At 36.6% G+C, this 26696-nt stretch overlaps 1 protein-coding gene across 2 annotated transcripts in view; it reads right to left on the bottom strand.

The window, feature by feature from the left end:
* pdzrn3b (PDZ domain containing RING finger 3b) overlaps positions 1-26696 on the bottom strand; it is an 88004-nt gene that overhangs the window by 13676 nt on the left and 47632 nt on the right. Inside the window, exon 1 of one of the 2 annotated variants that reach the window (XM_084128542.1) lies at positions 6110-6447. The exons of the other annotated variant lie outside the window; for it this stretch is intronic. Within the exon in view, the coding sequence (XP_083984668.1) occupies positions 6110-6181 (72 nt within the window). The 5' untranslated portion in view covers positions 6182-6447. Of the gene's footprint in view, positions 1-6109; positions 6448-26696 lie in introns of those variants that run through there. 2 annotated transcript variants of the gene reach the window in all.

Here is a 26696-nt window from a genome sequence, read left to right as displayed (position 1 = left end):
CAGTTCATGTTAAGTCCTTACTTTGCTATGGTAAATTAATATTGTCTAGCACTGTCAATGACATGTCAATATTGACATGTTATGTCTGTATTTCATCTGCCCATTTGTCTCATTCCATCTGTTTCATGTCACTTTGTGTATGTCTTTGTCATGTTCTGTCCATGCTTTGTCTACCCATCAATGGCAGTAGAGGAGAGTGTTAGCATGTAAGCCAGCAGACTGTCGGCCACCTGCTACAGCGTGAAGCAGCTGTGGAGGCGCTGTGGGGAGGACCTGTCCCTGATTAAGATAACTAGACTACCCTCAGTCTATTTCCCCACAGCAACGAGCGTTTTCCATCCCATCAATGTAAAGACTTATTAGGGGAAGAGGGGGATAGTGAGAAGGATTGTGATAGTGGAAGCAGTTTGGAAAAGACGATGCAACTAAATGACACAAACATGAACAAAATATTTGCAGTAAATCCTTTGTAACAGAATTATTAAAGTCTGATGCCAAATTAAAAATTTCATATGGATGGATGGATGTTCTGTATTTGAAGTCCCACCATCCATCCATCCATCCATCCATCCATCCATCCATCGACATTGACATGGATGGATGGCATGATATATTTAATTCATATTTAATATATGAAGAGTTCAGATGCAAAAGCCTCTAAGTGCCATCTGAAATTTTCTTATAGAATGATAATTTTTATCAAGCTTGTATATTTAAGTTCAGTAGTTTCACTTAAATGACAATTAATAGGTAATCTTCATTGCCATTTAAGTGAAATTATTGAATTTAAATATACGAGCTTGATAAAAATGATCATTCTAGAAGAAAATTTCAGATGGCATTTAGAGGCTTTTGCATATGAACTCTTAATATAAATCAATATTTATATTGTTTGATCTCAGTGACTTTTTATTGTTGATTTTATTTCTTAATAATCTGTTATGATTATTTTGAATTCCTTTTTATGTAGAGCACTTTGAATTACCATTGTGTATGAAATGTGCTGTATATAAATAAACGTGCCTTGCTTTGGGGGATGTTTAATTTCTGCAAACGTTTTGAAGAACGTGAAAAGTCTGCCAAAGTGTGTAAAGTTACTAGCAAAAATGCATTAGCTAGCACTCATCCAATACAAACCTAATCTGTGTCCGAGCTTCAACAGTCTGACTGTTTTGATACTTTAATTAAAACGAAGGTCTTACATGAGGTGCAGACAGGCGCCATGGCCATTACAGGCCACTTCTAGGGAGATTAGGAGCCATGGAGCTGTCAAACACAGTCTCCACCAACATGATGGGCCAACATGGGCCCATCAGGGACAAAGGAGACTAGATCTCCACATGGTGCATACCTTTCCTGTTTGAAGCACCGAGTTCAGCACAGTAAGAGAGAGATCAAGTTTACTCGGGGATGGCGAGGCAAGCTCGCTGCGTACCCTCTCGGTTCTAATTATCTTAACTGAAGGGGAGAATGACCTTCTCTCGACCTGTAGCTTCACAGGGACTAATTCTCTTTTCCTGTGAGCGGTTTTGTTAAATGGGGCCGCTACACTGAAATCAATAGGCCAACTGAACCTGTTTTTAAACACAGAATTTTGGCAAATGTTGCCAGAATAAAACATAAAAGCACAGTGGAAGCTAAGCTGCTCTTCCAAGATGAATGCTTGCCACTAAAAAATTGAAATGGTTCAAAAGTTTTGTTTCATTTTGTTGACATATTACAGTTAAATATTTTTACAGAGGGGATTTTGGAGATCTCTTTTTATCACTTTAATCAACCTTTTTTTTAGGAATACAATTTTGTCTAAAATCTGGTGAATTATATATAAACAAACCCCTCAGTAAAAACCTTCAGAATATAGATAGGAATAAAACTGTAAAGCTTGGTATATGTAAGTGCTAATGAATTGGAGATTTCTGAAAATCAACACTTACAGTAAAAGTGTATTTTGGATGTTAACAACACTTTATGAAATGCCAAATAGCCCAACATTTCTAAATTGACCGATGCATTTTACTTGAAGTGTCTCACCTTAATGTTGGAAACAGTTTATTTTTCCTGCTTAATATTTTTTTGTGGAAACCGTGATACCTTGTTTCAGGATTCTTTGATAAACAGAAAGTTCAAGAGAACAGCAATTATTTGAAATAGAATATCAGAGTAAAACAGAATATCATAAAATACTTTGACAGTGCACTACTTCACTACTTCAATACTTCATTGCACTATTCAGCGGTAAAACATGAAAAAATACAAAGACCACATAGACAACAATAGGAATTAGCATACAGCAACCAGTGTAGTCTGATTCACAAATAAAAGTAATCTCATGAACTGATTCTTTTGAACAAATTAGTCAAAAATGTCATGTGTTATCAGTTTGAATTTATTCCTTTCACCATGTCCAACGCAAGAGTTTTGTAATAATAAACGGCACTATAATTAGAAAGAAACAGTAAATTTTGGGCTGCCGATTGATTAAATAATCAAATTAATCACATATGTCAATACTTGCACTTAGACAAAGCTTTATGCTTGAATTGCTCCCATGATATCAGAATTCCTTCTTACAGAATTTACACACAGGTTGAAGAGCATGATTAACCCTCTGTGGTTGACGAACGTGCCGGCACATTTTGGAGGATTTTTTCTTTTTTTTCTTTTACATAGCAGAAAAATCGACTTACAATACTCCGTCAATTATGGTCATACATATAAAAGCAGATTCCCATGTCTAGAGTTATTTGTAGTGTATCCTGGAGCACACGGCCTGTGTAAATATTTCTGGGTGCCCATGAATCTCTCTCTAAGTGAGTATGTGTTTATGTGAGGAGGAGGCATCCCTCTCTATCAGTTAGCCTCTGGGGAGCTCTAAAAGAGAGAGAGAGAGAGAGAGAGAGAGAGAGAGAGAGAGAGAGAGAGAGAGAGAGAGAGCCAGACACCCTAATGAAGAGGATCTGTGTGTATTATCTGGGGATGGGCCCAGTCAGAATCCTGATCCCCTCTATATGCCATCCAATGAACCACACACATTCTGACAAATCTCCAGATCTCCCCAATAACATCTAATTTTCAGAAAAGCTGTTTGAATCCCCAAGACCAATGTCAATCCATTGCAATAACGCAATTCCATGTCACAATCTACAACACGCGTGTGTTTACACACATGCTTGGAGAGGTCAGCTGGACACATGGGTAAGCGGGCGCCTGGGAAAGGATGAGTCAACAGATCACTTTCACACTTCAAATGAGTCTTTCACTCTATTCATTAAAGCCCAGCGACATCCTGCCGCCACTCACAGGCCTTAATTGTGAGTGACCCCGACGCCAGCCAAAAGCACTCTCAACATTATCCCACGAAACAACAACCCCCTCTGCCACATACTTCTCCAGGCACCTACTGTCTGTGTGAGACGGACCGATCGGACATCACAAAGACTCCATTATCTGTCTGTGCACCTTTGCAGCATACATGAACAATATACTTTCCCATCACGATTGTTGATTTTATAATTTTACAACATACAGGCATAATATACTGTATGTATATAAATAGAATAATATACAATACCATAACATACAGAATATATACAATTTAATGATACAGTCATGCTGTTTGTGGTTGCTGCACTTTTTGAACAAAGTTATATGATTTGCCATGACCTTTTTAAGTTGATTTCTGGAAAAGGATTAGAAATTTCAAGGTTATTTCCAGGTTAAAAACTGATAATTTATATATATATATATATATATATATATATATATATATATATATATATATATATATATATATATATATATATATATAAAAAATTGCTTAAATATACTATAAATATATAAATTGTATTAACATTAATATCATCATTATACATTTTCATAATGCATATTTTTTCTTGTTGTGTAAAAACTCAACAATAATTATTAATCGGTTCAAACATCAATCAATTGGTATCAAACATGCTATAAAAACTATATTAGTCCTGGAAAGCCTTGGATAGAGATTGAACGATTCAGCGGTGCTCTGTCTACCTGGTTTTAAATGAGTCCTGTGTTAGGAACAAAAGAACGCGTCCTATGCTGTTGCTTTCAGCAGGGACGTCTTCTCTCTTCTGAAATGTCTCTGTTTGATGCTTGTTTTGGTAAAAGTCAACTGCTCATCATGTCGAATTTCAGCAATGTCACAATGTCTCATTCAGCACAGAAAAATGGTGCGTCTCTTTGACGCATTACCCCAGACAAAAATGGCAAAAACAGCTGCAACATCTACAACCAGTACAGATAACTGTAATATCAAATCTTCGCAAATGACAATGATGTGTAACGAACGCCATCTGATGTTAAACATGGATGAGCATCTTTGTCTGACAAATCTTTTCTCAGGCATGTGATGATCCGGCTTCGAGTAACTGACAAAATGAAAGTACCAATAGAGAAACCAGTATGGTTCTCTTAACTAACAGCCTGTCAATCAAAAGTAATTGACTGCAGCATGACAGATGCAGTCGAATGGAGGAGTGGGTCGAATAAAGAGCTCATATGATGGGCCCAATATGTCTTTGTCTCTTTTCTAATTTCATTCAGGGTTTTTTGGGGATTTTTTTTTCAACAGGGAGTGATTTGAAAAGGCTGACGCTTCCTTTGAAGCCCAACATCGGCTGTTGGGTTGTTAACAAACAGAGACCATTTATTGTTGTAGTGCTCACACAAATACACGTATATATTCGCTCGGCCCTTAGCGGGAGAAAAAGCTTTTAGTCCCGCTTTCACACAGTCTGTATGATCAAAGCGAAGTCTTTCACAATAGTGACTGCTCTGTCATCAACAGCTAATGCAGAGAAACAGCCACTGTGGAATATAGTGAAAGGAGAAGACGAAGTGGCCAGGCCACTCATTAGATTTACTGAAAGCACCTTCCACACACCATACAAACACCAAGAATGCATCCCTTAGTAGGCGAGGAAGTGCTAAAAATGTGGTTGTACAATCTTCCTGGATGCTTTCATGCCTGAGATCCACAAGAAGTAGCGATTCTAGGGTTCTTTTATAAGGAATTGAATAAATTAACATGTTTTAGTTTGTGTGAGCTTTTTAAACTAACAAGAAGCCCCCATTTTGGAACATGTAATTCAGGTTACAATTTGTTGATAACTGTCAATTTCTGTGATAATGTGTTTATGGGTGCACATTTACATAAGTATAAGTAAGAGCGTGTGTCCTGCCGTGTTCTCAGAGGCCCCCTACTGGCTTTCATCTACAGCCTCCCGGCGATATTGTGTCAGACATCCTAAAGCTGTAAGCGTCAGGATCAAAAAACCCACAGGAAATTAAATCAGAGCTGACAACAATGTCAAACAGTAACACACTGCTCACAAGGGCACAGTTCATACATGATGCACGACATGGCACAGGTTCAGAAATATCTGACGAATAGAAACCAAAATGTGTGTCAAACAAAATTACAAATAAATAATTTATTTAATTGCATACATGTCATGTTAATGATCTCACCAATAAAAATTCCAGACACCTATGTTGTTATTAAAATCTATATATATGCGTAATCTGCCAATAACCCACTTTATGCAAACCACCAGTGTAGCTTCACTTATAACAAACACATAACAAGAAACAAAAGCAACAGTCATTTTTGCATTTGGCTCAAATCTAACCACGCCAAATAGATCATGGTCAGCGATTTACAAACAATAGTGACAATCAGCCCAAGAATGGAGTTAGCTGCTTTAAACAGAGAAGATGGACTGAGATCTATCCACACATCAACCTTATTACATGACGAATCATAAACTGTCTGTCACACTCAATTCAAGCTATCCCAACCACAGTCACATAACTCAAGAATATGGACTACACAGTGCCACAACATCACTCTTCATTCTGTCAGAAAATAATTTCATAAATATGAATTAAATGTTTGTATATTATTAAAAAATGATTGATTATCAAAAACAACTCAACATGACCATGAAATAAAAGTCCACTAAGATTCATGCATGGCGCCACCTTGAAGTTATCATACATTATTCATAAAATGATTGAGATTAATTCCAACGAACAACTTCCTGTGAGAGAAAAAAAAGAGATCAGTTACCTGGCATACTTCATACAGGAGTTTGTATTGCTCTTGAGGCTTCTGTAGAGTACAGACTCTGCACCCCATCATGGACAGATCAGACCATCTAGTTTTTCTCTTGGAGGAGAGCAGGAACTCAGTGCGCTCCCTCCCTCTGGCTCTCTCTCTCTTTCTCTGTCACATGTGGCTGCCCTCTTGACCATACACCTTGTCTTTTCTCTTCCTCCTCCTTTGTCAGTGTTTCTCACTTCCTTTATTCTGTAAGATTTGCACAAGCTCTCCAGCAAGCATTATCATTCAGTATGAGTTCATGTGTGCATGGAGGTCTGAGTCAGTCCCCCTCTCTGGATCGGTCTGCTTACATCGGCAACACTCTACTACTTATGCACGCCCACTCATGCATATTAAGCACTGCCTCATTGAATATTCATAAGGGGGCTGTCCTACAGTGCCACTGTGTGTAAACGGTGATTTGGGTGCATTTAAGTCTGCTCAAGATTAATTTATTACTCGTTCCACCTGATGTGTAAATGCAAAGGCATTATGCCAACAACAACGACTGTTGAATGGGGTCTGATAATTATGCAAATTGAAATCATTCGAGACAACAATTGTTAATGCAACAAAAGAGAAGCAAGTAAGATTTTCTTTTCACTACTAATATAATTTTTCAATAAATTATAAAAAACAATGAGCAGAGTAAACATTCAGTTTTGTCTTTATTTCTGTGACCTTTGGTATACATCATGCATGAGGACTATAAAACAATAATCGGGGCAATCCTTGGGGGTTTTTAATAAGTGGGCTAACGGCCAAGCAAACAAATCTAAAGACCGAATGTTTCCTTTCACCTCAACGACCAGGCTAAGGTGGCTGATGCAAAACGACACTGTGCTTTTGGTTCCATGCTAATGTGTGAGTTGCCCTTTACGGCACCATAGCTGACAATAGGGCAGTGCAGACCTGGCATCGGCCATGTCCAACACTGTGGTGCCACTCAACCAACCAAACATAAGTGCCAATTAGAAGAATGTTGAACTGTGCTGGGGCAGTGTTCCTTATTCACACAAGGGGAACTAAGATATAATTTCATTCACTAATGGGGCATTGCTGTACCACAGGTTGCTAGTAGGCACTCTTACTTGACAAAGAGATAATTTGCATACTCAACTTGTCAATCATGTTGCCAATTCTGATTGAAAACGAATGACTACTGCCAAGTGCGCCCCTTAATCCAAAGAACACAAACTGATCTATACAAAATAAATAAATCATTCATTTTAAAATGATACAAGTGAATTTAGGCATTACAAAATTATAAATGTACAGCATGATTTAATAAAGATTTAATTTATCAGTGTTATTAACTTACTGTTTTTAAAAATAAAATGTAAGCAATGACACAAAGATCATCTAAATGCATTTGCACAATTAAATATCCAACATCATTCAACATTGGCCGATGTATTGTGCATCTCTAGTGGTAATACAACATAGAAGTCAAGAAACAACAAGAGTTGATATCAATGGGTATTTCAAATGCAATATATAGAGGAATAAAGAGAGCATGTTACTACTTCATGGCATGACAGCTGAATGTCTGTCCACATTCCACATGTGTCTTTGTATTTTCATTAACACGTTTTGCAGTCCAAAGATATCAAAAATGGCTTGCCTTGTTGTATATTCAGGGTTATCAGATAAGAAAATATTATTTCAGACGCGAGTTTAAGCTGCCTCTGCCCTGTTTGAGCTATCATCTCATTGACCGGGAATGTCATGAGGGAGCAGCACAGGAAGGTAGTTGGCATGGACCATCCTTTCCTACCAGTCTCTGAGAGAGGAACTAGGATGAGAACTGAAGTGTTTCTATGTATGTTTATGTTTAATATGGTGGTGGGATTTCCTCTGACCAGATGTTTCCATATGATACTTAACTCTCCCAGTTTCCTGCCATTTCACAGTCTAGCTCCATAGGATTATTCCACTTCCAATGTTTACATCATTCCTGGACCATCCTGTTGTCCTCTCTCAATGCAAGCATAATCCCTTTCCAACATCTCTGGTTTTGGAATGATTGACAGCCCTGAACGCTTGAGATCAAATGATATGTTATAAAAAATCCTGGAGAAAACAAAGGACTGCAAGAAGCATCATGCCGAGCAGATAATAAGGGTTTGGTTTATTTGAAGGCACGGTACCATCATTTGGATGTCATTCTTTCTTTTTATCATCTTCATTTTTCTATCTTCCATCCCTAGAGGTATTGTTTGGCCTTGATAGAAGCATGTATGGATTAGCCTCTGACCTGCTTAAGGCTGAAATGATCGAAGAGATTTACAGACTCTCGACTGATCTCACCTCCAGCAAGAAGATTACAATATAGGCACGACTCTCATACATTCAAACTTATACACTTGCACTCACAGAATAACACATAATAATAATATATATATGCTATTTTGCTGTTGTGCCAGCAGAACACTTCGCCTCCTTCCCTAGGGAACTTATTTTTTTACCAGACTCTTGATCTTTAAATTCTGAAAAAGAAAAAGAAAAAGATGAAGAAAAAAAAAATATTTAAAAAAAAATGGTCATTAGTGAAAGTAGGACTCCTGTTGTCTGAGCCAAACAAAAGAGGCAGCCCAAGTCCCAGATAATGATGTTTCTCGGGGTGTCACGAGCCACATGGGAGGTGGAGGAAGGGCCAGAGAGGAGGTGAGTTGACAGGAGGTGGCGGCGGCTACATCACCCCCACTTTAATTAAGACAACACCGGCACTGGGAGAGCACTGCCGTCCTGCCCGGGGTTTAAGCTCTGATGCAAACATTTATATTCATCGCCTGTTCCTCCAGATGTCTCGCTGTGGCCCCATTGGACCCGGTTTAACAGTTGTCTCTGTTGATGTTTTAACAGCCACAACAGGGGGGCAAGGATTCTTTGTTTAAAAACCACACTTTGAATCCAACTCTGAGGAGGTACTTGCATTCATTTCAGGTTGAATTTTTACATCAGTCATTATTGTATTCTTTTTATATAGTTTTATATGACATTTAAAATAAAGAGAACTGTTCAATATATTTTATATATATATATATATATATATATATATATATATATATATATATATATATATATATATATATATATATATATATATATATATATATATCTTTATATTGGTATAAATAACAGCAAAACAATTATCATATAACAGTAACCACTAGGGCTGGGTTAAATATACAGATTACTCGACTTTAATCGATTCTCATTTTGAAGAACCGATATCGATTCTTAAATCCCAAGAATCAATCTTTCAGTCTATGCTGTTTTCAGTTGATGAATGAACAAAATTGTAGATATCAGTGAGCTTTGTGCTTTATAACGTCTGATATGAAACAACTTTCAAATTCTCTCAATTTTATTACGAATTTCAAACAATAAATACCATTTTGGCACTCTATAATGTGACATGACAGATCGCTGATCAAACAAAGCGGCAGCACAAAGCACACGTGAACCAATAATTTCTTTCCCTTTACTACTAGTTGCAGCACAAAATAAACTTCAATGAACATCAGAAGGTATGTTGAAAGATAAAGTACAATTTACAGAAATCTGTACACTGCCAAAAGACATCAATAAAAAAGCTTGTAAAAAAATGTCACGTTACATTTACCTCAGAATAGCCATTCAAAACTCGTTAGTCAGCTAGAATTTTATTTGAAGAAAAAACTAGAAAAATTATTTTAGCTAAATATATACACTTTAATACATATTCATTGTATCTTAAACCTTAACCTTAAATCCATCATGTTTTTAGGAGTCAAAAAATAAGTAGAAACATAATTATGTCATTAAAAATGAATTATTATAATTATAATAAATGTATTATAATAAAAACTTCCTTATGTGCAAAATCAAGTGAGGTTCCCATGTACTATACAGCATTAGTTGAGAGAGATTTTTTTTCCTTGAGGAAATTTGCCATGTACTGTACCTGATAGGCCCCAATTAATCGATATTGAATCCAACTGAAATGAACCGAATTGTGAAAATTGTGTCAATGCCCGCCGTAGTAACCACATAATTTCCTGGTATGTAACATAATTTGCATGCATGTAACTCTCAAACCCTTAACAAATCAACAACAATGTTCAATATGGAATCGTTCACACTATTAGACTAATGGGGGAATTGGAAAAATTGTTGGTCTAACATGTGTTTAAGTTGATTCAAAGTAATTAATATATCTTTTAAACTCAAAAAGTCTACTAAACTAGTCTGGAACACCCCTTGTTTCTCAGTGACAATACATGACAAGCTGTATCTCCCTGAAACTTGAGTTGGAGATCAGAGTTCAGCCCAGGTTTGGTTGGGAGTTAATGGAGCCTTGCCCTGGCATTTCTGACGTACCACTAGGCTAAATGTCACACTATCACTCTCCCTACCGGACAGTTTAAGCTCTGCGAGGAAGAAAGAGAGATTCAAAGGTGCTCATCACACTTTTATAGCGGGGGTAGAGTTTAAAGAGCAAGATACTTTTAGACATGGTGGGGGAGGAGAGGACACTGCAGTGATGGACAAACACAAGATGATGAGAATTTTTAACAGTTTCTGAAAGTTTGACCGACGCAAGCTTGTGTTTCAATGATGCAGAATTAAGTCGGAAAATAAACCTTGACCAAAAAAAAAAAAAAAAAAAATTGCACAAAAAATATTATTTTAAGATAATATGACATTGAACTGACACTTCTACCTTGAATGAAGTACCTCATACAGTTTTGACAGTCTTTGCTTGTTTGCAATGCAAGGGTAAATGAAGAACTGGTTATTTGAATAAGTACAGCATTTCTTTACTCTAGAATAATGTTATGTATTTATGTATATTATGTACAGGCTAATGTTTTATGTATTTGAGGAACGGAGAAGAGTGTCTTAGTCTAGAATCTGTCGTCGAATCAAAGTCAATACCATCTTAAATAGCCTGTGCGTAGCACTTCAGTTTTAATAACATGAGATTTTGGCCAAATGACCGAAAAATCTGAGCGCCCACATAGCTACAATAAACTTAATAACCTACAAATTGATGAAAACTTACAAAATTCGCCTCATAACTCCATTTGTGTCCCTGGATCACAAAACCAGTCACATGTCGCACGGGTATATTTGTGGCAATAGCCAACAATACATTATATGGGTCAAAATTATTGATTTTTCTTTTATGCCAAAAATCATTAGGATATTAAATAAAGATCATGTTCCATGAAGATATTTTGTAAATTTCCTACCATAAATATATAAAACATTTATTTTTGTGAGTGAATGCAGCACAATCAAGAACATAAATGAACAACTTTAAAGGCGATTTTCTAAATTTTTCGATTTGTTTGCACCCTCAGATTCCAGATTTTCAAATAGTTGTATATCGGCCAAATATCGTCCTATCCTAACAAACCATACATCAATGGAAAGCTTATTTATTCAGTTTTCAGATGATGTATAAATCTCAATTTCAAAAAATTGACCCATGTGACTGGTTTTGTGGTCCAGGGTCACATTTGAGCTTGATTTAGGTCAAATGTTAATAATATATATATATTAAGGAAATATCGTCATCCTCGTATCAGCAAAATTTGCTGATGTCACCAAGATGATGTAGAAAAAAATACAGAATATATATATACACCCATAAGGGAAGAGAGAGAGAGAGAGAGAGAGAGAGAGAGAGAGAGAGAGAGAGAGAGAGAGAGAGAGAGAGAGAGAGAGAGAGAGAGAGAGAGAGAGAGAGAGAGAGAAAGCAAATACTATCTTCAGAAGCCATCAAGATATCTCACAACCGAGGCACAAAAGCACACACCTGAAACTATTAAGACACCGGCAACCATTTGGAAGGATTTTTCCAGTGGCAAAGCCAGAAAAAGTCCTAAAATGGGGTTGAGGACTCATAATAAATGAAGAACTGATAGTGAAAAGCTGTCAGACTCCACGCTGAAAGGATAAAAACGGATTTAGATGTGAATAAATTGGCAGAGGTGATGACAGAGGTGGGACTTAACTGAGGTAAGTTCTTTCTCAGCCTCTGACTGGCACATCTAATATGTCTTCGGCCATGGCTGGATTCCAGCGAGCAGTCATTCGCCCTCGTCGGCACAAAGCGGAATTAACGACTATAATAAGGGCATTAAAATCAGGGTCTAACCTTTGCCACAATAAAACCTCCTCTCTTGCAAACCCAACCCTAATAAAACAATATTTACGGTTCATTATCTAAATGCCATGACATTCCTAACTCCCAGTGCTTGTCACCACCACTATTAGACAGGATATTAAAAGATTTGATATTCAGCTCGTGGCTCTTAATGCGCTAGGGCTGGGAGCGAGTTTTATCAAGCGTTTCACAAAAGCAACGTTGCTTCTCGATCAGTTTTGCAGTATTTGGAGTCACTTAATCTGATTATACGGCAGAATCAACAACATCTGATCTTAAATTAGCACAGGCCTGATCTGTATTTGTTGAATGAGGTGATTTATGAATTCAGACCTTGGCATGACAATCAGTGGTCCTCATTAGATAGAATCTGCTATCTTCATTTAACATGTGTTTTTACCCAAAGTGACTTAGAAATAAGCAAAAACACAAGCAATTTATCATTAAGTTATAAATCATTGTTTAAATATCCCAAACAGGACAGCAGGGGCCATTGAGGTTACACAAAAACCTTGTCAACATCAAAAAAAAAAAAAAAAAAAATCAGAGATGATTACATAGAAAAAAGAAGAAGAAAATAATCTGTTTAGTCTTCCAAGCATTTATGCACTGCAAGCCGATCAGGGAATTTTTAGGAGATATGTCCTCTACTACAGGCTTTTGGGATTACCTCTGACATGTCCTGTACATTTCTATTCTGATTACTTATATATAGGATTTAAAAAAAAAGAAAAAAAAAAGAAAGTATTTTATGAGCTCTAGGGCGATCGCGATGCTGATCCATGTCTACTTACACCTTTATATGACTTTGAGGGCACCACTATAAAAAACAACAGCAACAACAAAACGAATCTGTAGTGGTACCCAAGTCTCAAAGTACTGGTAGCACAGAACTATTTTTCAAATGGTGGTATTGTACTTACATTTTTTGGCGAACAATTCATTTAAATACTCTTTTATGTTTGGCAGCAACTAGTTGCTAGCCAGAACATTAATTTGAATCTAATTTTTTTTAAGTTATGTTTGCAATAACATAAAATAGTAACACCATAAATACTGCATATTTTAACTGTGGTCTTACCAGGAGTTTCATTTTTAATTCATTGAAGTATATAGAAAATAATTTTCATTCATTTCAAAAAAAAAAAAAAAAGTTGCTGTTTGGATTTAAATAGGCAAATGCTTAAGAGTCAATGATTGGATCATTATTGCAGTAATTGTTATGTTTCTTGCATATTATATGTTTGGCAACAGTTCTAACCCTAACTGATGGAGTGTGTAGCTTTTTATTTCTTAAACAACCATGTAGGGGGGCACATTATGGTTATATTCCAGGATGACAATGTCAAGATTCATCAGGCTCAAATTGTGAAAGAATGGTTATAAGAGGGACATGAAGAATCATTTTCACACATGAATTGGAGTCTGAGTCCAGACCTTAAATTCATTGAAAGTCTTGTGCTGGAGGAGACTTTACAGAGTGCTGGACTCTTGCATTGTCAATGCAAGATCTTGACCAAATATGGATGCACATCTAGATAGAAATAAATGTTGTGATTTCATCACTGACTCTTTAAGCATTTGCCCATTTAAATCCAAACATCAATTTTTTTTATTTATTTTTTTTTGGCTGGGCAGTGTACGTCACAATAGAAAAAAAAAAAAGATCACAATATCAAATTCATACTGAACATAAATGCTCCAACGGGGTGTACAATGTCCGCTCACTTTGTGCTATCGCACTTCCTGTTTGTATTTTTCTCCAGACACATCCCCTTCAGACAATACAAATCTTGTTAGTGAGTCGCTTCAAATTAGATAACATGTCAAAGTGTAATCAGATAACAATCAAAGTGCAATTTATCAAATCTTCACCCCGGATTTGCCTCTCCGCATTGAAACACAGTCGTCTAGGGGTTTAGACTGCAGTCTCTAATCATTTTAGCATTCATGAAAAATTCATTTGTAACAATTTCAATTATTCAATGTCTTATTTTCCAAAAGGTTAGCCAATATTGACTTCTGAAGAACATGCATGAAAAAGGTGGAAAAAGAATAATGATTTTTGTTGAGTCAAATTTATTGTAAATCATCACTAGATTTTTGTTTAAAAAAACCATTCAGATTAAACAGCCTTATTAATTCACGAGTGCTAATTGTGCGAAACTGTGTGTGGTAAAAACGAACAAGTGCTTTAAAGACGTTTTCAAAAGCAGAAGAACAGCGACAAAAGCTAATCAATACTGTCATTTGGGAGCTTTTGAGTGTATTTGTTGTTTCTTTCAAATGTCTTTAAGAAAAACCACCAGCAACAAAGCGCCGGTTTCCCCATTGGCGAACGCCACAGTGTTCCCTTACTCCAGGGTTATTAGCGTGGCTCTAATTCCCTAAGAGCTGTTGTCCCCATACAGAGCTGCCTGTTTGTTTGAAGATAATTTTACCCTAGACTTCACATAGCCCCTCTTTCCTGGCTGAGAATGGGGGGGAATGGTTGTATGAGGCTTTTAAAAAGACCCAGCTCCTATAATTTTCATCCAATTCAAACTTCATTTGTGCTGAAGTACTCTGCAAATGCTGTCATTATGGCATACAATACTATGGCTCAGTTAGAGGGGCATAAGACTCCATTAAGCAGGGGAACAGAGGAGTGTCTTAACCTTCGGCTGTCAGACAAAGAAAGAACGTGAGTGAGTGAGTGAGCCAAAGAGTGAGAGAGAGTGTGTTTTGCAAATAGAAAAATGAGCATCTCCACCAGCCAATATGTGCCACACAGTTGCTAACACATACACAAACAGTTCAATGCCGAAGGGGAGACAACACCTTTCTGTGTGTGTGTGCTAACAGACTGATGCCTCCTAATGAGTGTTAAGACATTAGCCTATAGATAGGACAGTTTTTATGTTGTCTGAAGAATCACAGGGAACAGTTTATGTGAAATATAGGTTTATGCAAAATGAACTCCTCTAACATACAAACACTAGAGAAGAGGATAGACTAAAGCAGGGTTCACCAATCTCGGTCCTGGAGGGCCGCTGTCCTGCAGAGTTTAGCTCCAACCCCAATTAAACACACCTGAACCAGCTAATCAAGGTCTCACTAGGCATACTAGAAACTTTCAAACAGGTGTGTTAGAGCTGGTTGGAGCTAAACTCTGCAGGACAGCGGCCCTCCAGGACCGAGATTGGTGAACCCTGGACTAAAGCATAGGGCTAAAAAAAACGGGAGAAACCCGGGAAAAACGGGAGTGTTGACAGGTATGACACACACACACACACACACACACACACACACACACACACACACACACACACACACACACACACACACACACACACACACACAAAGTTTAACAATTAAATTAATAAAAAACATTAATAGCACATTACATTATCAAATTTCATTATTTCCATATGCTATGGGCTATATATTTATATAAAGCATTTTAAACAATATTATATGTTAAATATAAATTAATAATATACAACAATTAATAATAAAAAGAAAATGTAAATAAAAATAAAAATAAATTTGAATAAATGTAATAATGTAATAAAATAATAATGTAATATATTTAAATTAAAATTGATCTTACATAAAATATATTATTAATAAAGGTAATGTATTATCATATTTAACAGTATTATTTATTAAATCATCATTAAATCATTAAACATTTATTGTATTATTTTATTTTACGTTCTAAATTAATTTACTGTATTTTGCTATGTTTTTTTCTATACTTATCTCGTTGCAATTTTGCAAAACATTGGGAATGCAAATATAAAGTTTTTTTTTTTTTTTTTACTAATATTAACAAAATGGACTGGAAGGGGTAAGAGAGACAGAGAAACAGACGGAGAGAAAAACTGAACGTAGCGTACCACACTCAACTTTTACCCATAAGCCATCAAACACTTTCAGTTCAAGGCAGGTTTAAGACCGAACCTCATACACACAGAGGATTCCTCACGTAACCCAGTCTCTATGGAATATAAATCACTGCTTCTCTCTCTGAATTTGCCTTTTCTAATGGAGTCATAGTCAGTGAGGCATATCCTCTCTCTCCTGACTGCTTTTTCTGTCACATGTTTTCAATTACTATTGCCAGAACACACAAAGAGAACCAGTGCCATAATTCAATAAGGACACAAAGGGAAGAGGGCAGGAGGAGCCCCCCTCATTATCACCGTAACGGGTGAGTGACAGTGGCCGTTCTGCATCTTTCTCCCAGAAACCATAACAATGAATTCTAACTTTGTACCCGCCATTCAAATGTTGACACTGGGACCTCACAGGGCCTTCAGGGGTTGTGTTATATGCAAGGGTGTGTGTATAGATGTGTGATGGGGCGGAGAGAAAGGGTCTGTGACCGTGGCCCTCTAAAACAGCATGCCTTTTAAAAAAAAGACACACTTGGCAGCTGATCCACAGCTCTCACATATACTGAAGCAGAACAGCACACAAAATACAATAATTGATGACGGATATATTAAATGAAGCTCAACACTTTAAATAATTCATATCTCATGCTAAAATGCGCCAATCAAATTAGCTCCTACATGTAGGCTATATTTAGCTCCAGGGGTGTATTTATGAATTAAAGCTATATTAGTGCACTGATCATTTAACTGTAGTGTGCAGGTCTGTTCAAATCTTGTTTGATGCAACCAAACAATGCAAAGTTATAAAATATTTGAAATTTGTTTAATATATAGATATTTTTTGCAGCTACTACGTACTATTCATGGCAAATCTGATCTGTCCAGGTATTTAAAAAATACCAGAACAAATTGTTTGGCATTAAAACAAAAGTATTTGAATTTTGAATCTGAATTAGTAAATAATACATGAAAGAGTTTTTAGACACTTAAAAATAAAGGTGCTTTATTGGCATCCATAGTTCCATGAACAACCTTTAACATAAATGAAAACTTTCATTCTTTATAGTGGAAAAAGTTTCTTTATATCATTAATATTCTCTATCATTAAAATAAGGTTCTTCTGTGGCATTTCTGTGAAAACCCACTTTTGGAACCTTTATTTTTAAGAATAGAACCAGCTTGATTAAGGTGCTAGCTAGTTTTATATGGTTTCTAACTGGTCAAATCAGGTCCTTAATGGTCTTTATCTGGTCTAAAGTTGTTGATCAGCAAGACTACCTGTACCATAGGTGGGCCTGGTAGACAATCTTGAAGAAGTATATCACTTTGGATGAGAAAACAGCTACCATGTTACAAAAAACAGCTTAAACTATGGTCTGAATTATCCAGCAGAGGTATGAAGGATGCAGAAATATGAACAAAGTAAACGGTTCAAATCATAATGCCCAAGGATCAATGAAAAAACAAACAAAACATGTATCTATGCATACTGCATATTATCCATAAATGAGACTAGTCAAAACTAGACTAGAACATTGAATATGGGATCCATCATACTATTGATTCAGAAAGGATATAGTGTGTTTACAATCTCCTAAACCAACCTGGTCCATTTGCTTAATCAAATTCCCTCATCCTCTCTTTCTTTCTTTGTTTTTTCTCGTTCTCTCTCAGTGGGGAGTGAGGAGTGCTGTTCTGTTCAGTTATATTAGTGTCTTGGGCATGATGGAGATTCATTACTAAGAACTCTGCCTTGATGTTTCTTCACAGCTCACCAAACACCAGCCCCCTAATGTGACAAACAGGTGTGCAGTGATCTCCACACACACACACACACACACACACACACACACACACTCACACACACACACTCACACACACACACTCACACACACACACACACACACACACACACACACACACACACACACACACACACACACACCTCTTAACCTGCTCAACATATTCCACTGTTCACCAACAAAACCAAGTGATAAAGAACCATAGAAATGACATGATGAGGGCTTCAATCAAACTAGAAATCATATACTGTACCTCTAACCTAAAAAAACAAACAAACTCTAACCTAACTAAAAGAAAGTCTTGTTGCTACTGTGGTCTTTATGCAAGTGAGAGCTTAAATTACTTCCTCAGAGCAGCCTTTATGTCGCTGGGTATTTGGAGAGAGAGAGAGAGATAGAGAGAGAGAGAGAGAGAGACAGAGCTCAAGTGAAGTGGGCCTTTTGTCTGTAATGCGATTATCATGACGGCTTCACTGTAGAACCAGGTTAGGCAAAATGGCAGGTTCAGCCATCATGAACTGACCAGTGCATCAGCAAAAGAAGAGGTTCATCTGAACAACAGAGATTAACTCAAGATTATATCACAAATCCAATCGGGTGACCTGTGATTTAAGGCATCCATTTCTTTTTATCTTATTCACTGCTCTGTCTGTACTGCAATTTAGAACGTTGTGATGCATACAACTTAAGAACTGACTTGTTAAATGTCAAAGTTACGATCTCTCCCTGACAAAAATCTTGGTTTCACACTCAATGAACATTCACATAAGATGAACTAATACAAAGAAGATGAATGGGCATGTCATTATCAGTACTTATATATGAATTGTCGATGTAAACAGAAGCTCATGCAGAGTACATGGAAATATAATTTTAGTTCATAATCAAATTATGATCAATATATCACTTTAAAGTGTTAAGATTAGAGCTTTATAGATAGTAATGATAGAAGAACTTATTTTTGAAGTTTTAGCTCCCCCTATAGGTAGCAAGCTTTAGCAAGCAAGCACAACAAACAGTGGTGTGACCAAATAGCCATGATTGGGAAGTTAAGGGTCATTACAAACACATTTGACTGACCACTATTGTGAACACTGGGGCAACTACAACCCCAATAGTAAAAGAATGGGAGGGGAAAAAAAAGTAAAAAGATAGTTTTAACTCATGTAATATAATATTAAAGGGTTAGTTCACCCAAAAATGCAAATTCTGTCAGTAATTACTTAACCTCATGTTGTTCCAACCCCGTAAGACTTTCGTTCATCTTCGGAACACAAATTAAGATATTTTTGATTAAATCTGAAAGCTGTCTCACTCCTTCATAGGCTTCTAGGTAATTTCATTCTGCCGGTCCAGAAAAGTTAGTAAAAAACATTGTTAAAAAAGTCCAAGTGACTACAGTGGCTCAACCTTAAGTTTATTGAACTTTAAGATTTAACTAAAAAGTTATTAGAAATTGTGAAAACATTATTGGTTATTTAGCCATTGTAGGTTTTTATATATATACATAGGGGTGAATTTAGACTGATTTGGGACACTTTTCCCCAGCCATCTCAATGGCAAAAAGTGTCCCAATCAATCTGAATTCACCCTATATGGATTGTCGACCATGCAGATGTGGCTCGTCTGTAGGGCAGGCTCCAATATTCATCCAAAACATAGACCTCTGAATCAATAATGAACTGTAAATGTGTTCAGCTGCTACTACTACCAGGTATCGCTGATCGCTGATAAGTTTAGACCATCTAAAGACCATTAAGGTCCTGATTTGACCATATAAAAAACTAGCACCTAAATCCAGTTCATTTTCGCAGTGATGCCATAGAAGAACCTCTTTCAATATAGCCTATATACACAATGCTTCTTGTGGGGAAAAAAATATATCTGACTAAACCTCTAACCAAGGTGAATCATAGGTGTGAATATGTTGGGTGTGAAAGAGGGTGAGAGAGGGAGGAAAATGTATGTCTGTGAAAAGAGAGTGGAAAGTTGACAGTGTCCGGGAGTTTATAGCAAACTGAGAATCTGTGCAAATAGTATCAACAAGAGAGCAAATCCCAGACATAGAAAGACAGAGAGAAAGAAAGAGAGAGCAGGTGGAGGAGTTCTACTGTTTGCTTGCTACATTCAACAGCATCTCATAAATCTTCCCCGCACTCATCACAACACACACAACACTCCGGATGTCTGTTATTCCCTGCTCTCCCATGTGATTCCCTCTTTATCTTCACTGAAGGTCCTTTCTTTACCTGTCTCGAAGTCTGTGATCTTTTTGTCTTTCTCGCACTCTTTTTTTCTACGCGGTTCTGTTCTGCTTTCTCCCATCTCTACCCACTCCACTTCCTCTGAATCTCTCTCAGATTTCGTTCTCATGAACCCCCTCTGAGTCCATCTGGACATACAGTGTGTGAATCATCCAGTGTGTAACTCGGCTCTCAGAAGATGTCAGACCGCCAAATATCCCAAAAGGTCTTCCTCTCATTAACACTCACTTTCCCAAAAGCTACTGTACCTCTCTCAGTAAGAACAATAAGAATCTGTAAGTGTGTTTGTGTGTCTGCAAACACAGCATCTCTTCATAAGGCAACCAAGGGCAAACTGCTGTGTTATCAGCATTTACAGTCAAAAAGGATAAAAATCAATTGAAATAATATTGGATTGTGCTAAATATGGTGTAAGAGAGGTTCATAGCTCACAAAAAAACATCAAATCACCTTAAACATGATTATATTTCAAATGATATCAGGAATAAATCAGAATATTCTCCCTTGTTCTAAAACTTCACGGAGAAACAAAACCATTTCTATCACTTCTGCCTGCATTCTTCTCAAACATTTTTAGACCAAGACAAATGGGCTCCTCTCCACAAAAGCACGGTCGATCTTTCTCTTTACTGTTTGCTGAGTTAAACACAGCCCTTGAGGCAAGCAAAAGAGCATTCTGTGATGTGTGCTGGTTGTTTGGGGTCAGATACAGAACAAATGTCAGTGTCTGCTCTGAGCTTGACCCTCAGATTCCTCAAGCCATACAATTGTACATTACACTTAACAAACACTGTCAGAAACCGAAACAGTCTGCCTGACAATTCAAGCTCTTCAAACACAGACAGACCCTATATTAAACACAATGACTCTCAGAAAAGAAAGTCAGCGACTAGAGAGATAAAAGCCTTGTGAATCATGCAGAGTAAAGTGAATCATGTCACTACAATGACAGCTGCACTAAACTGTTCTGTTTTTCTCCCCCAAGTATGTGGTGATGAGCTTTGTTATTGATGAACTGAATTGTTAAGGCCCGTTCTCACCAAGAACGATAACTATATTAGCGAATACACCAGCGGATGAAGTTAAGAGTTTAATGTAGTAGTGACCTTTACAAAATGTAATGTGGTGATTTCATAACACGATGGTATCATCATGATATACTGCACATTCATATGCAATGTTATTTATATGGTACTCATGTAATTCAAAAGAATACCATGGTATCACTATAATAGCATTGCCCTGAAAAACATGGCAATACCACAGTAATTGATTGGAAAAGTGTTGACAAAAGCAAACCAGTGGCAATTTGCAAAAGAGTCAAATTGGTAAGTGCAAATACAAATGTAAGGTCTTATATCTTTTAAACACTCACTTAAATAAACAAATGGTTGGTCTTAAATTTGAAAACGCTTTCTAAAATAGATATATATTAAAATAAAATAATAAATATTAGTAAGTTACTAAGGTAAAATAATTACTATAAGTTTGTTTTATGGACATTGTAATGCTAATTTTTTAAACAAATATCTTTAAGAGTCATACATTTTAATAACTCTACTTTTTCAATTCAGGTAAATAAATTCTCCCCAAAATAAAATGAATTCTGCAAGTACGGGTGCTGTGAGTGTTTGAGGTTGCTGAAAAACTGATTTGTCCACTAGAGGGATCTCCTCTCCTCCGGTCTAATTCATCTCCAGTGGAATGGTTGAATCCAGCCAGCCTCTTGGCAAAAGGCAGGGCAAACAACATCACATTCTCTCAGTCTCTTAAAAACAAGACATTGTAACAGGTCAACGGAGACCTGCCTCAACAGACAACAGCCCAACTTAAAGGCCAAAGCACATTTTTCAGTGAGCACATAAATATTTTACAGTAACGGCACACCTGGCACCTGACAGCCTGTAAATCCTCTCGCTCTGACAGAAACAGTTGTGTAATGTACAGTTGGGTCCACTTTGTTGGAAAATATACATGGTAATGCAATATTTGCCACCATACCGCTTAAACTAACTAGTGTTTGTGTTTTGGCACAGATGAGGCAAAAAGGCCCATGAAGCATGAGCATTTTTGACTGAAGCTTCATGGCTGTGTTCAAGGATACACAAATTCTTTGAGCATTTTAAGACCTTGAACCCAGACACATAAACTTGTGACAAGTCTGATGTCGCTGATTTGACACAACATATGGAAAGAGAGAAAAAGAGCTCTCAAATGTCATTCAAAGTTTGTTCAGTTCAAAACATTCAATCAGGTTGTCAAACCATTATTAACTTAATAAACAAATACATTTCTGTCTGTTCTACATAATAGTCACATGGTTTAAGAACAACTGGAAAAGACTTGGAGACCATGCAATAGCACAGAATATTAAATAATTTACACTACCGCTCAAAAGATTGGGGTTGTAAAGATGTTTATTGTTTTTAATAAGTCTCTTATGCTCACTAAGGATGCTTTTAAACAAAAATAAAGATATAGTAAAAATGGTAACTTTATGAAATGTTATGTTACATAATTATATAATATATTATAAAAAACTATATTACATCATTTAGAAAAAATAATAATTTATTCATGTGATGGAAAATAAAAATAAAAATCAGCAGACATTACTCCAGTCTTCAGTTTCACACAATCCTTCAGAAATCATTCTCATCAACAGTTATGCTGCTTAATATTTTTGTGGAAACTGATATTTTTTTTTTAGGATTCTTTGATAAATAGAAAGTTAAAAAGAACAGCATTTATTTGAAATAGAAATCTTTTGTAAGATTATAAATGTCTTTACTGTCCCTTTTGATAAATTTAATGTGCCCTTGCTAAAAAAAAGTAGTAATATCTTTTTCAGGAAAAGAAAAATCTTACTGACCACAAACTTTAAATATAAATATTGAATGTATCCAAGACAGATGGGAGACCATGAATATCCTTATATCTCAGTTCATTTCAGGTTTATTACATTCTTCCTTAAGACTAGAGCAGCTGGGTGCAGGGGCTCTAGCAGAATGTTTGTGTGTATGTGTGTACAGTTACCATCCCACACCACACAAACATCTCTTTCCCATCATGCAACACAGAGACAGCTCTGTCTCCCATGGAGCTTATCATATATAGAGAAGTTTGTGCATTTAAGCAAGAAGACTAATTTGAAGGAATTATAATAGAAAAAACAACAAAAAAAACAAAAAACAGTATGAAGTACTATTAAAGCAATCTCCAAAACTGGGTTAGAGTTCAAAACCTGCTAGCCAATGAAAAAAGACCATTTTACTGAAGCTAAGTTGCAAAAACATCTTGTTACAACAACATCATCAGACATTAAAACATTCCCATGTCCGCCCACATTCAGATGTTAGAAACACCTATTCAGTGTTTAAAAACTTGGCCTGCAGTCTTTCTACGGTAAAGGGATAGTTAACCCAAAAAACAAAGATTCTGTCATCATTTATTCACCCTCATATCATTCCAAACCTGTATGACTTTCTTTTACAGAACAAAAAAAATATATATATTGAAGCATGCTGGCAACCAAATATACGTGAGCCGTGCGGGAAAAATGAGTCGGAAATGCGCATAGGCTAATTACGAGCTACAGGCAAAACAAGGAAAAATGTTGAACTTTAGGTTTTCACAAAAAAAGTACCTTTATTTGTACATTTTCTGAGAGAGTACTCTTTCCCTATGAAAATTGCAGTTTCTCTCTGCTTGCTTCTCGACGACTGGCGTTTTCCCTCAGCACAAGTTCGGTATTGTTTTAAAGTGCAGCATTACAACTTTGTGAATATTCATAGCGAATTCTCAAGTTTGAGCCAATGAAATGGGGTTTTCAAACTCAAGCTGATGTAAACAAAATGATTTAACATGCGTTGACTGACAGAGACGAAGCGTGCGCACAAAGATGGATCAGACGTGCGATCCCGATATTCACAGAATTACAGTATTTCAAAATATCTGTCTTGGTGAGTATTCACCCAACAATGATCTGTTCTGTCTTAAATTAATATCTGGTTAACTGTTGGGGGAAAACATCTGATGTGTAACATTATATTATATCCGTGCAGTACAGTAGGTCTTAAGGCTGTCTGTCTCATTCATGTTAATCAAACTGTTGTATCATGGAAAAAAAAAAGTTGAATATAGATTTTTCCTATAGATATTTGGGTTTGACTTGGTGTGTGCCAAATTTGGTGTTATTACCATTGCTTCAGAAAACTTTAAATCGATTTTTCTCAAAACTGACTTTGCTGTCTTTATCGACTTCAAACAGGTGTAGCTCATTTATTTTTTTGTCAGATTCCAACAAATTATACATCATTTGAGAATGTGAAAATAATATTAACTCATTTTGATAATTTGCTCATTGCAACTCATTTTGCCAGTATAGGTCACATATATGTTCCATAGAGGAAACAGTGTCATACATTTTTTGCAACATAATGAGGGTGAGTAAATGATGACAGTATTTTCATTTGTGTGTGAACAATCCCTTTAAGGAAGAAGTGGGATAGATACTATTATTTGTAATTATGAGTAAATAAGAGAAGTCCAGCAAAGATGTGCTCTCAAGTCTCATTCACGCTTACATTCATTTCAAAACATTCAAACAACATCAGTCACAAGAACCAATGAAGTTTCAGGCACCATCTTTAAATATGCACAAACAAATTTTGAGAGCTACAGAGGGAAGGCTTTTCAGTCAGCTATTTTGTCCATTTTTCTCTATTCCACACACAGCCAAAGTAAGCTTCAAAAGACTTGGACTATTAGCACACAAGTCATATGCACAACCTTTATGCCTCGTTTATGGCGCCTTTGTCTTTTTTGGAGCTTATCTATTGATTTTCATTGTATGGAAAAGAGCAGCCTTATCATTCTGCTAAACAGCTCTGAAAAAAATAAATGAATACAGGTCTAGAATGACATGAGGGCGAGTAAATTGTAACACAATTTTCATTTCTGGGTGTCCTATTCCTTTAATAGGCTGAAATGCCATGATCCCTGTTTTTCTTCTGTCTCTGTGCGGCATTAGAACTCCGCCGCTGCTGTTGCTAGTCTGCACAAGTGTGGGTCTATGCATAAGTGTGTCCTACTTGCCGTATGGTGTGTGGCTTGGCCTCACAGAGACAGGAAAGGGAACCAAATGTGGCCACGGCAGCACGGAGTCCAGCAGCCTACAGTAAACAGCTCTTTCCCAAACAGTCCTGTAGAAACACCAGTAATCCCCACCACTCGAAGACAGGCCATCTGTGGCATAGAAAAACAGCATCTACAACGACAACCGGAGCTGTGTGTGTGTGTGTGTGTGTTACTGCGTGTTTCTGTGAGGGGGGAGGCTAAGTATACAAGACCTAGCTTTGCTAAACTTCTCTTTCTTGGAAGAGAGTTCGGTACCACAGTCTCTGAAAATACCCCTCATGTGTGAGGCACTCGGATGAAGCCAAGTGCTGTAAAGACTGTTTGGAAAAACTATGTTTTCTTTGCTAAATTAAAGTCCACACAGTGACATCACTACCTCCTTTGAGACAACTTTATTATTGGTGCGTGATATTGCCATTCTTCATAGATATGGTTTGAGGTATGTTCAAATCTCTAATCCTAAGAATTAAAGTTGTGATGTAGTAGTGATAGTTCTATTCATTGGCTGTTGATTAGATGAAAGCAGATCCAATCCAACTGTGAGTTTGCAGTTGACTGTATGGGGCAGGGAAAGTCCAAAATAAATCATGTGATAGAAGTTTCCTTTCACCAGGACAAAGAATTGACATTTTGATTAAAAATTCAGAGGTCAGTTTCTTTTTTTCACCCCATGAACATTTGGGAAAACAAATCAGTCTCAGACACTGAAGAATAAGACCAAGATATCACAGAGACTTGGGCAACCACCTCACAACAAACTGCATTGACAACCACTTACACCACCCTAGAATCATTGTGCGGAACTTTGCATTGGCAAACACCACATTTTCTTCATAAAATGTAAAGATCTACTTCATTATTTTAGCCTCAAACAATAAGACTTTGTATACCATATGCAAGGCATTATATTCTCTGCAGTTTACCTATATGTTTTGATTTGCTTTGGACTAAGTTACATTTTAACTTGGAATAATAACTTCACTAACTAGAAAGGCTCTGATGTTAGTCATTTCGCACAGTGATGGAGGTTAATACGGGCAGCTCATGCAGTCAGACAACAGACCTCCCTCTAAACTTGAAGAGAGCCATAAAATGCAAGAAATCAACCAATAGTGATGGCTTTTTATTTGGATAACACAAAAAACATAAATAAATAAATAAATAAATCACAATTCTGTCAACTTCACTGCGCTTGATGTAAATTCAGTAAGACACATTCTTGGTAAAGTCAAGAATTCATGAGCCAAAAGTTTCTCAAAGGGAAACACTTTTCACTTGCTGCGTTGATTGATTAACATTGAATAGTTC

The sequence above is a fragment of the Abramis brama genome (assembly GCF_963993115.1).
Source record: "Abramis brama genome assembly, chromosome: 11".
Taxonomy (NCBI): Eukaryota; Metazoa; Chordata; class Actinopteri; order Cypriniformes; family Leuciscidae; genus Abramis; species Abramis brama.
This window is presented reverse-complemented; position numbering and strand designations above follow the sequence as displayed.